This window comes from Pelobates fuscus, chromosome 3, assembly GCF_036172605.1.
Source record: "Pelobates fuscus isolate aPelFus1 chromosome 3, aPelFus1.pri, whole genome shotgun sequence".
Lineage (NCBI taxonomy): Eukaryota > Metazoa > Chordata > Amphibia > Anura > Pelobatidae > Pelobates > Pelobates fuscus.
In genome coordinates this window covers 405,512,565-405,525,033 of record NC_086319.1, presented here as the reverse complement: position 1 = coordinate 405,525,033, position 12,469 = coordinate 405,512,565, and the positions used below count along the sequence as shown (strand labels likewise).

The 12,469-nt window shown below is 43.9% G+C and overlaps 1 protein-coding gene across 10 annotated transcripts in view; it reads right to left on the bottom strand.

Moving 5' to 3' along the window:
• MINK1 (misshapen like kinase 1) overlaps window positions 1-12,469 on the bottom strand; it is a 110,596-nt gene that overhangs the window by 35,413 nt on the left and 62,714 nt on the right. For all 10 annotated transcript variants that reach the window (XM_063449735.1, XM_063449736.1, XM_063449737.1 and 7 more), the window contains exons 4-5: window positions 11,518-11,643; window positions 10,257-10,367 (exon numbers count right to left, since the gene is read on the bottom strand). In XM_063449735.1, the coding sequence (XP_063305805.1) occupies window positions 10,257-10,367; window positions 11,518-11,643 (237 nt within the window). The remainder of the gene's footprint in view (window positions 1-10,256; window positions 10,368-11,517; window positions 11,644-12,469) is intronic.

Sequence of the window (12,469 nt, the reverse complement as noted above, 5' to 3'; positions counted from 1 at the left end):
TCTTAAAGGAGTGGGTTTAAATAGGCAGACAGTGTGAACTTCAAAAGAAGAAAAGGATAGGGCAGGGGGAGTTATGATTGGTTGAAAGGTACATTGAGGGGAGAGAAGGATGCCTACGCCGCCTCCTTTACAGGGGAGTCTGGGAATGTGAGAGAATTGTAGCCCACCAAAACATAAAGAGGCAGGAGTAGCGCTATCAGAGGGGGACAGCCAGGTCTCTGTAAGTGCAAGCAGTGTGAGGGAGTTTGAGATGAAAAAGTCGTGTATGGTTGTTGATTTTAAATTACTGCAGATGGAGCGGGCATTCCAGAGTGCACAATGAATTTTGGTAAGTGAGGGTAAAGGGCAGGGTATTGTGATGAGGTTTGTGTGGTTTCTGGTTGTCTTAGTGTGTGTAGAGAAGGTGAAGGGCCCTAGATTGGGAGAGACATCACCAGCTGCTAGAAGTAGGAGGAGAGAAAGTGACAGGAGGTGTGAACGGGTTGTGTATGCATGGGGTCAAGGATAAGATCGATTGTGGGTCGGAATAAATAAACACCCATCAGAGGTGCAGTGGTTAGTATAGCAGAAGGCTTGAAGGTGTGTGAGCTAGAAGATGGGGATTTAGCTTTATAGGCAATCACCAAATTTTATATGTGAATTTAACAAATTGTCCTGCACGTGTTTACCCTTCGTTTCCCAGCCGCACTAACATTCTATCCTTTATACAATCTGACTCCTTCCCCCTCCCTTGTACCCCTGTGCTCAGCCCTTACTGACGTCTATCGCCTGACGATTTAAGTGTCTGAAGAGAACAAACACCCTGCTGAGCAGTCTGACTCCAAACGTACATCGCTTCAGAGCTCGCTTCTGGCTAAGCATTATGGGAAATATTCTATACTCTCGTAGGCAATATTGTAATCTAGAACATGCAACAGTGTTACAAACACAGGAATAGGGCATTGTTCCGGTTTAATAAGATTCTTTGGCATGGTTATAAACCATTTAGAGCAAAGTTTAATAAGTGGAGTGATCGCCATGGAAACTAAAGGAATGTCCCTGCTAATTGATCAACTGTTCACAAACTGAGCTGGAACTCCTTCCAGGAGAAGGTACTAAACCAGGGTACACCAGCAAAGGGAGAAGTGAGATAGAAAACACTAACAGGGTCATTAATCTGGGAAATGGCAAATCTTGTTTCGTAAATACACACCCACATACAAACACAAGTTACTCAGCATCTAACATGGGAAAAATGGAAATTAAAATCAGTAACAATACTGGTGCAATTAAAGCCAAATCCCTCCAGCAGATTCAATAATTTGTCCTATGCAAGGCATTCACTGTTAGGGGCTGAGCTGTGTACATACACTGATTGGGAAGTCTTTCTCAGGGGTTAGGGGGTGTGGCTAAGGAGAATGGCTTTAAGGACATTTAAAAATGTACTTCAACCACGATCACCACTTCTGCTTCAGAAGTGGTCATGGTGTATGTACAGTGTTTCCAGAGATATATGCACTTTTGCATTTTCACTTCCTCCTTCCCTTCCTGGCTCAGAGAGCACACATGTGCTTGAGCTGGTTAAGCGGTCCAATCATATGTTTCTCAATGAGAAGCATTTGATTGGACCTCATGTAGCTGCCGTAATGTCCGATGGGGGTGTGAAAAGCCGTGGCGAGGTGCTTTGCCCAGCGCAGGGTTTCAGGTACGTAATAGCTAATTTTTTCATGTAATTTTAGGGATAAGGGGGAAACCCTTATCCCTAAAAACCCACATCGGGTATTTTGTATTTTTTCATATGACAATACCACCACAGATTTCTGCCAAAACATCTTGCATTTCTTGTCTGAAAAGATGCCTGTCCCCAAGCAGTCTAACTATCAGGGAAGCAGGCTCCATTCAGATTCACACAGATTGCAATGATGAAAAAAAGCCAGTAGATGGCGGTCACACACCACTCTACTGTTAATTAGTAAGTCTTTATATCAGAATTGGTATTAGCAGAGGATTTCCTTGGGGTTAGGTAGTAAGGTTATGGTTAAAATAAGGGGTATGGGTAGGGTTAGAGTTCGTGTTGGGGTAGCTATAGGATTAGGTAAGTGTACAGGTGATACTCGAAAAATTAGAATATCGTGCAAAAGTTAATTTATTTCAGTAATGCAACGTAAAAGGGGAAACTAATATATAAGATAGACGCATTACATGAAAAGCAAGATAGTTCAAGCCGTGATTTGTCATAAGTGCGATGATTATGGTTTACAGCTCATGAAAACCCCAAATCCACAATCTCAGTAAATTATAATATTACATGAAATCAATATAACAAGGAGTGTACCTAGCACAATATCGGACCTCTGAAAAGTAAAAGCATGCATATGGACTCAGTAGTTGGTTTGGTCCCCTTTTGCAGCAATTACTGACTCAATGTGGCGTGGCATGGAAGCTATCAGCCTGTGGCACTGCTGAGGTGTTATGGAAGGATGCTTCAACAGCGGCCTTCAGCTCTTCTGCATTGTTCAGTCTCATGTCTCATCTTTCTCTTGGCAATGCCCTATAGATTCTCTATGGGGTTCAGGTCAGGCGAGATTGCTGGCCAATCAAGCACAGTAATCCCACGATCATTGAACCAGGCTTTGGTGCTTTTGGCAGTGTGGGCAGGTGCCAAGTCCTGCTGGAAAATGAAGTCTGCATCCCCATAAAGCTCGTCTGAGGAAGGAAGCATGAAGTGCTCCAAAATCTCTGGTAGATGGCTGCGTTGACCTTGGACTTAATGAAGCACAGTGGAGCAACACCAGCAGATGACTTGGCTCCCCAAATCAACACAGACTGTGGAAACTTCACACTGGACTTCACGCATCTTGCAGTGTGTGCCTCTCCATTCTTCCTCCAGACTCTGGGTCTTGGTTTCCAAATGAGATGCAAAGGTTGCTCTCATCAGAAGAGAGGATTTTGGGCCACTGAGCAACAGACCAGGTCTGTTTTTCTTTAGCCCAGGTAAGATGCTTCTGACGGTTGTTTGTTGTTCAGGAGCGGCTTGACAAGAGGAATACGACATCTGAAGCACATGTCCAGGATCCGTCTGTGTGTGGTGGCTCTTGATGCACTGACTCCAGCCTCATTCCACTCCTTGTGAAAGTCCCCAACACATTTGAATGGCCTTTTCCTGACAATCCTCTCCAGGCTGCGGTCATCACTGCTGCTTGTGCACCTTTTTCTTCCACACTTTTCCCTTCCACATAACCTTCTATTAATGTGCTTTGATACAGCACTTTGGGAACATCCAACTTCCTTTGCAATTACCTTTTGAGGCTTTCCCTCCTTATGGAGGGTGTCAATGATGGTTTTCTGCACAACTGTCAGGTCAGCAGTCTTCCCCATGATTGTGATTCCTACTGAATCAGACAGAGACCATTTAAAGGCGTAGAAACCCTTTGCAGGTATAATGGCTTACTTACTTGATTAGAGTGGGACACTGTGAGCCTGGAATATTGCACCTTTTCACAATATTCTAATTTACTGAGATTATGTATTTGGGGTTTTCATGAGCTGTAAGCCATAATCATCGCACTAATGACAAATCACTGCTTGAACTAGCTTGCTTTGCATGTAATGCGTCTATCTCATATTAGTTTCCCCTTTTACATTGCATTACTGAAATAAATGACCTTTTGCACGATATCATTTTTCGAGTATCATCTGTAAGAGTAATATAAGGGTTAACTCTAGGTTTGGGTAATGCTGTTGTTCGGGTCAGGTATAGTTTAGTGTTAAGGGTTAGGTTAGGTATACAGTTAGTGCTGGTGTAAGCATAGGGCCAGAGTTGGTATGTCATTAGCTTAATGTACAGCTTAAAGCGACACTACAGGCACCCAGACCACTTGACCATTGGAGTGGTCTTGGTGCCAACTCCCACTACCCTTAACCCTGCAAGTGCATTTATTGCAGTTTTTATAAAATGCAATAATAACCTTGCAGGGTTAAGTCCTCCTCTAGTGGCTGTCTATCAGGACCTATGAGGAACTCCAGCATCGCCGAAATCAACATAGGAAAGTATTAGGTCTCCCCCCGCCGGCGTCAGAGCGTGGACGGAGCCTGACCTAGTGGCGAGGGACACCGGTGCTGGATTCAGGTAAGTCACTGAAGGAGTTTTAACCCCTTCCGCAACATGGGATGGAGGGGGCACTGCAGGGTCATGCAGTGCCAGGAAAACGGATTTGTTTTCCTGGCCAGGAGAGTCCCTTTAATGTTGTGGTTCTGGTGTCTAAGTCCTGCCTTTTCAGAAAGAAAGGTAGTCTTTACTTTGCTGCCTAGAAACAACTCTAGCTGCAGTCACTCAGATGGCCACTAGAGGTGTAAAATACAACACTCCCACCTCCTCACCAGTGTTAAGTGGAAATAAATGGTTCCAGCTTAGATTTGGATATACAGCTTCCAACTGGTTACCACCCAATATAGTTACCCATTATATGGGCTATGTGGCCACTAGAGGTGCTTCCTAGTTTACCCTGCACGTGGACACTGAAGGCACCCCATAGAGATACACTGATTCAATGCATTTCTCCAAGGAGATGCTGATTGGCACAGAGAGGAGTTTTGGTGCACATGCGCAATAGCTTCCCAATGCTTTCCTATGGGACAGCGATGGAGAAAAGGTAAGTAAACCAATCTTATTTCTCCACAGAGAAACATATATTTTTTTTTTTTTTTTTTTTTTTTTTAATTCTTTATTTTTGTTATGCAATGGTTAAACAAACGCTCTTGCTATGCCCCAACAGCGTAACAAGAATTATGAAATACAAACGATGCAGATTTCAGGGTATACGATAGTCTTGCACATTTTTTTTTTTTAAATAACTGAGTCTCAAACTTGTTGTCCATGTCCTAATGTAACGTTATGTAAGTTATGTTATCTGGGTCAGTTGGACATGTGCGTGGCTCTCTGAGAATAATGTTGAAAGCGGGCCTTTTAAATGCAAGAACGAAAAGGTAGTGTTACTCATGAAAAGTCACAGCTAAACAGTCAGATATACACATTGTTTGCTAGGCAAGCTGGCATGTCGGCTTGATGTAAGTGGGCGATAGGGTCTAGTTTGCCTGTGTAGTTGTGTGATCGCAAGGTCATGTGTAAAAGTGCGTCAAGTGTTGTTCGTCTAATGGCCTGTGCAAGCCGGTCAAGCATTGAGTCCTGCAATATTACTTAGCCCACGCCAGCGGCTGGTATATGATTGTCCCCCAAGGCAGCTTTGGAATTCAGGAGGTCGGTAGAGTGCTGCAAAAGTCCCTGAGTGTCCTTGTGTGTGTTTAGTCCCTTAGCCTCCCGGTTGGGAAACTCGGGCCCCGTTTCAGCTTGTGCCGGAGCAGGTCTCTTGTCAGCCAGTCCAGGGTTGTGTCTTTGCTGTCTGCGCCGCTGGGGTCGTGCCTTCTGGGTTGCTGTAGCCGCAGGTCGAGCTTGGTGATGTTGAGAAGTCCCAGCATGCAAGCGGCTTTTGTGCTTCTGTTGCTCATTATGGCATCGGGTGGGAGTTGCGGTGGCAGCCCGTCGCGGGGAGTTGCGGCTCGTTATCTGGCCCTGTTTCCCCGAGAGGCATGCCTTCTTGCTGCGTGCTGGATCTTGATAAGGCTGCTGAGGTGAGTCCTCGGGCGGTTGTGGTGTGTCAGGGTGAGGGGGTGTCAGCGGGTGGTCCTGTGCTGCACTCGAGGGTGTCTCCCTCTCTGTCGGCTGCCTGTGGTCCCTCTCACCCCCTCTCCTAAGGTTTTGCCGCCCTTTCATAGCACGGTTCTGCAGTTTCTCCCAGAATTTTGTGAGTATGTCATCAAGGCGTTTCCCGAGATCGTCGCTGTTGTCAGCGTGTTGCCTTGGGGTTGCGGGCTGGTTTCGCTGTCGTATTTGTCGCTCTGCCGCCATTTTGCCTTAGCACAGTTGAGGTGTCGCTTTAAGTGGGTCGCTCTGGGCTCACAGTGAGGACCGGGATATCCCCCACCGGTCCCAAGGGGGGGGGGTGTAGAAGACTTGAGGGTCGAGGTGGTCCTGTAGCAGGTAGGGGGAGAGGAGAGCGGCCGTCTCTCCCCTGCACACCGTCCCGCAGGCCTCAGTTACCGCTGCTTGGGTTCCCGGGTGGTCAGAGTAATGAATTGGGTGTCCAAAGATGTGTCCGGGTGTCCCCAGTGCGGCTCTAACCCCTCAGAGTGGATCTGTGCCAAATATTGGGGTGTTCACCCCCAAAAACAGGCAGTTTGTGCAGGAGCTTGGTTTAGGCACGTCCACTCAGCTCAGAAGCTAGGCTCCGCCCCCGAGAAACATATATTTAATCCAGTACTAGTGGTAGGGAGACGGGTTGGGATTCATTACACTATAGTGTTCCTTTAACTACAAAAAATGTATTTAGATCATAGACATCCAAGGCATTTAACAATCAGGATTGATAGAAATCTATTTTGAGTTATTTTTCTTTAGTTGCGCTGGATATGCACAAATTGTTATACAGTTGCAAAAAAAAAGTATGTGAACCCTTTGGAATGATATGGATTTCTGCACAAATTGGTCACAAAATGTGATCTGATCATCATCTAAGTCACAACCATAGACAATCACAGTCTGCTTAACCCCTTAAGGACACATGACATGTGTGACATGTCATGATTCCCTTTTATTCCAGAAGTTTGGTCCTTAAGGGGAATAACACACAAAGAATGAAATGTTGCCATGTTTTTATTGAACACACCATGTAAACATTCACAGTGCAGGTGGAAAATATATGTGAACCCTTGGATTTAATAACTGGTTGAACCTCCTTTGGCAGCAATAACTTCAACCAAACGTTTCCTGCAGTTGCAGATCAGACGTGCACAACGGTCAGGAGTAATTCTCGACCATTCCTCTTTACAGAACTGTTAGTTCAGCAATATTCTTGGGATGTCTGGTGTGAATCGCTTTCTTGAGGTCATGCCACAGCATCTCAATCGGTTGAGGTTAGGACTCTGACTGGGCCACTTCAGAAGGCGTATTTTCTTCTGTTTAAGCCATTCTGTTGTTGATTTACTTCTATGCTTTGGGTCTTTGTCCTGTTGCAACACCCATCTTCTGTTGAGCTTCAGCTGGTAGACAGATGGCCTTAAGTTCTCCTGCAAAATGTCTTGATAAACTTGGGAATTCATTTTTCCTTCGATGATAGCAATCCGTCCAGGCCCTGACACAGCAAAGCAGCCCCAAACCATGATGCCCCCACCACCCTACTTCACAGTTGGGATGAGGTTTTGATGTTGGTGTGCTGTGCCTCTTTTTCGCCACACATAGTGTTGTGTTTTTCTTCCAAACAACTCAACTTTGGTTTCATCTGTCCACAGAATATTTTGCCAGTACTGCTGTGGAACATCCAGGTGCTATTGTGCAAACTGCAAACGTGCAGCAATGTTTTGTTTGGACAGCAGTGGCTTCCTCTGTGGTATCCTCCCATGAAATCCATTATTGTTCAGTGTTTTACGTATTGTAGATTCGCCAACAGGGATGTTAACATTTGCCAGTGACTTTAGTAAGTCTTCAGCTGACACTCTAGGATTCTTCTTCACCTCATTGAGCAGTCTGCGCTGTGCTCTTGCAGTCATCTTTACAGGACAGCCACTCCTAGGGAGAGTAGCAGCAGTGCTGAACTTTCTCCATTTATAGACAATTTGTCTTACCGTGGACTGATGAACAGCAGGGCTTTTGGAGATACTTTTGTAACCCTTTCCAGCTTTATGCAAGTCAACAATTCTTATTCGTAGGTCTTCTGAGAGCTCTTTTGTGCGAGGCATCATTCACATCAGGCAATGCTTCTTGTGAAAAGCAAACCCAGAACTGGTGTGTTTTTTATAGTGCAGGGCAGCTGTAACCAACACCTCCAATCTCATCTCATTGATTGGACTCCAGTTGGCTGACATCTCACTCCAATTAGCTCTTGGAGATGTGATTAGTCTAGGGCTTCACATACTTTTTCCACCTGCGCTGTGAATGTTTACATGGTGTGTTCAATAAAAACATGGCAACATTTCATTATTTGTGTATTAGTTTACGCAGACTGTAATTGTCTATTGTTGTGACTTAGATGATGATCAGATCACATTTTATGACCAATTTGTGAAATCCACATTATTCCAAGGGTTCACATACTTTTTCTTGCAACTGTATGTAAAAAAATATTCCTCTCTCACACCACTACCTCCACCATTTTTAGCATTTCATTCAAACTAAATGTTGTGTTAGGTAAAAATTACATTACAAAATACATTTATGTCCTTTAAAAAAACAATATATATTACAAAAGGGGACAGAAAAACTCTAAATTACAGTGGTACAAACAGTGCAAATTCTAGGTTTTGTTTTGACAATAACCTCAGTCCTTAAAGGGTTAAGATACAGGAGACATAATGAAAGCAAAAGTGTGTGGGGGGGGGAGGGGATGACAAAATCACTTTAAGGTAGTCATTTCGTGCTTTCGGATTTCCCCTAAATGGACTATCTAGACTCCGACACAAGTTATGTTAGTTAGTTATACTGGGTGGGTTTATATTATTAAAGGGACACTCCAGGCTCCCACACACTTTATGTACAATGTGTATGTTAGGTTCCAGCTAGTTATACTGGGTGGGTTTATATTATACCGGGTTAGGTTTCAGCTAGTTATACTGGGTGGGTTTATATTAAAGGGACACTCCAGGCTCCCAGACATGTTAGGTGCACTGTGTAGGTTAGGTTACAGTTATACTGGGTGGGTTTATATTATTAAAGGGACACACCAGGCTCCCACACACTTTATGTACAATGTGTATGTTAGGTTCCAGCTAGTTATTCTGAGTGGGTTTATATTATACCGGGTTAGGTTTCAGCTAGTTCTACTGGGTTAGGTTTCAGCTAGTTATACTGGGTGGGTTTATATTAAAGGGACACTCCAGGCTCCCAGACATGTTAGGTGCACTGTGTAGGTTAGGTTACAGTTATACTGGGTGGGTTTATATTATTAAAGGGACACACCAGGCTACCACACACGTTACATGCACTGTGTAGGTTAGGTTACAGTCAGTTATACTGGATGGTAGAGGTTAACACAGTAAAGAAGTTTAAGCATGCGTGGGATAGGCATAAGGCTATCCTAACTATAAGATAAGGCCAGGGACTAATGAAAGTATTTAGAAAATTGGGCAGACTAGATGGGTCGAATGGTTCTTATCTGCCGTCACATTCTATGTTTCTATGTTTCTAAAGGGACACTCCAGGCTCCCACACGTTTGGTGCACTGTGAAAGTTAGGTTACAGTTAGTTATACTGGTTGGGTTTATATTATTAAAGGGACACTCCAGGCTCCCACACACGTTAGATGCACTGTGTAGGTTAGGTTAAAGTTAGTTATACTGGGTGGGTTTATATTATGAAAGGGACACTCCAGGCTCCCACACACGTTAGATGCACTGTGTAGGTTAGGTTACAGTTAGTTATACTGGTTGGGTTTATATTATTAAAGGGACACTCCAGGCTCCCACACACGTTAGATGCACTGTGTAGGTTAGGTTACAGTTAGTTATACTGGATGGGTTTATATTATTAAAGGGACACTCCAGGCTCCCACACACGTTAGATGCACTGTGTAGGTTAGGTTACAGTTAGTTATACTGGATGGGTTTATATTATTAAAGGGACACTCCAGGCTCCCACACACGTTAGATGCACTGTGTAGGTTAGGTTACAGTTAGTTATACTGGGTGGGTTTATATTATTAAAGGGACACTCCAGGCTCCCACACACGTTAGGTGCACTGTGTAGGTTAGGTTACAGTTAGTTATACTGGGTGGGTTTATATTATTAAAGGGACACTCCAGGCTCCCACACACATTAGATGCACTGTGTAGGTTAGGTTACAGTTAGTTACACTGGGTGGGTTTATATTATTAAAGGGACACTCCAGGCTCCCACACACGTTAGATGCACTGTGTAGGTTAGGTTACAGTTAGTTACACTGGGTGGGTTTATATTATTAAAGGGACACTCCAGGCTCTCAAACATGATAGAGTGGGCATGTTATTAAAGTGATACTTCATGCATTAAAAATAATAACGGATCAAATCCAGACTTCTATTTCTATTTAATGTTCAACATATTTTGTACAGCCCCTCCGATTTCTATACCACATCGCCTAAGGAAATGAATGCCTAAACCCATGAATAATTATAAAGCCAGGAATGAATAATAATTATACTTCATGAACAAAATGAGTTCCTTGATCTTCATCTCACAGCAGCGGACTCACCCGTAGTATTTCCCGGCAGATATAGGCAATGCAGTCTTCCTTCAAAGCATTTCCTTTACTGTTTTTCACAAGATCTGTTACAGACCCAGCTCCACAGAATTCCATGACCAGCTGCGGATTAACATGGAGAAACAAATATCAGCATAGCCATGTCTATAACTGGTCACATGATAATATGCAACCTGTGCTCCCAGAGCTGTACCAAATAATTTATTAATAACAAAAACATTGCATGCTTTGGAGAGGCCAATAGCTGTGAGTACATCAGGCTAATTCTGAGAACAGTGTCATCGAAGCTCAAACTTAAAGGGACACCAAGTACCCAACAACTTTAGCTAAATGAAGGTGTATAGATAATGCCAATGCAGTCTCAATGCTTAATTTCCCACCATCCAGGAGTTGAATCACTTTATGTAGCCCTAGCCACACCTCCCCTGGCTGGAACTCACACAGCCGGCATGGAAAAAAAAGGTTTCATTTTCAATCAGATCTTACAACACAGTGTGTGTAGAAGTTCTTATCTCCTGCTCTGTTAAATGGACTATATTCACACACAGGAGGTTGTAGGTTTTAGCATTCTATTAACAGAGCAGCAGATACATTCTAAATTAAACACATTGTGCAGTAAAGGAAGGTAAAGGAAGCTAAAAAAAAAAAATCAGACTTTTTAAGAGACAGTGTGCAAGGAGTGACAGTCAGGAGAGGTGCAGCTACATAAACAAAGTGATTTAACTCTTAAATGGAAGATTACTGAGCATTGAGACTGCAGTGGCATGATCAATTTATGACCCTTTAAAAAAGCACCATAACCACTTCAGCTCACAAATGTTTATGGTGCAAGTATTCTAGTGATCCGACAAAAACGCTGTCAAGTATAAGATATTTATCTTTGTTGGTAGGGTGTGGCTCCACCTCTGGCTCCTGTCAGCAAACTGGCTGGAACGTTTCCTTCCTTACTGGATACATCAATGTTATCAACGTTTTGTGTGCAAAGTCTGCATAGTGGATGTACAACCTGGGCTGAGAATTCTATCCTCCCAGAAGACAGCCGAGCTGCAGATTGTGATTTGGTTCAATAAACAATTATTACAATCACACAAGCTGCATCACACAGCGAACTGCAGAGCCTAAACGAGAACTACATCCCAATTCCCACATACTGTAATCGGCAGAACTTACAATCAATACCACGGCCCTTCTTACATCGATATATCTGGACATATTACAGCGGCAGTGCCTGCAGGGAGACGGGAATACTCACCCACAGCTGGTCATCATTACCCGGCGGACTCTTCTTAATGAACGCTCCATAATAGGTGGCAATATTTCTGTGGTGAGAATATTTCTTCAACATGTTAATCTCCTGTTTTATCTCCTCTTCTTCGTCCTGACAGAGAAAGAAAGAAAGACTAAATATGCATGTAAAAATCACCACACGGGCTCACTTACCTGAACTCATTCATGTTCTAGAGCAGGACAGTCCACATAGGAACTGGATGATTTAATGACAAGGAAGGACTTAAAGGATCACTATATAGGGTCAGGAACACAAACATGTATTCCTGACCCTATAGTGTTTAAATCACCGTTTAGGTTGCTTGCCCCCTCCCCCCCCCCCCCCTTAGCCCCTCTATTAAAGTTTAAAACTCACCTTATTTCTAGCGCCGCGCGGGTCCGCAAGTGCTGGTTCCACCCCCTTTGTGACATCAAAATGGCCGATTTTTAGCCAATCCAATGCTTTCCCATAGGAAACATTGGATTGGCTAAAATCAGCACAGGGGCGGGCCAAATGCTGTTTTGGCCAATCAGGACCTTCTCATAGAGATGCATTGAATCAATGCATCTCTATGAGGAAAATTCAGCGTCTCCATGCAGAGGGGATGCTGAATGTCAGAGCTGCTTACTGTGCAGCCCTGAGCCAGGAACTCCCTCCAGTGGCCATCTGAGTGGCCACTTGGAGGTGTCCCTAGGGGCAATGTAAACACTGCCTTTTTTCTGAAAAGGCATTGTTTACATGAAAATGCAAGAAGGGAGCTATTATACTCACCAGAACAAATACATTAAGCTGTAGTTGTTCTAGTGACTATAGTGTCCCTTTAACGTATTACTCCAAGCACCAAGACCACTGATTTCTGGAGTCTGTATGTGCATGCTACACATACTTAGTTTAACCCCTCTGCTCCCAGAGGAGTAGCTCACGTGTAACAGCATAC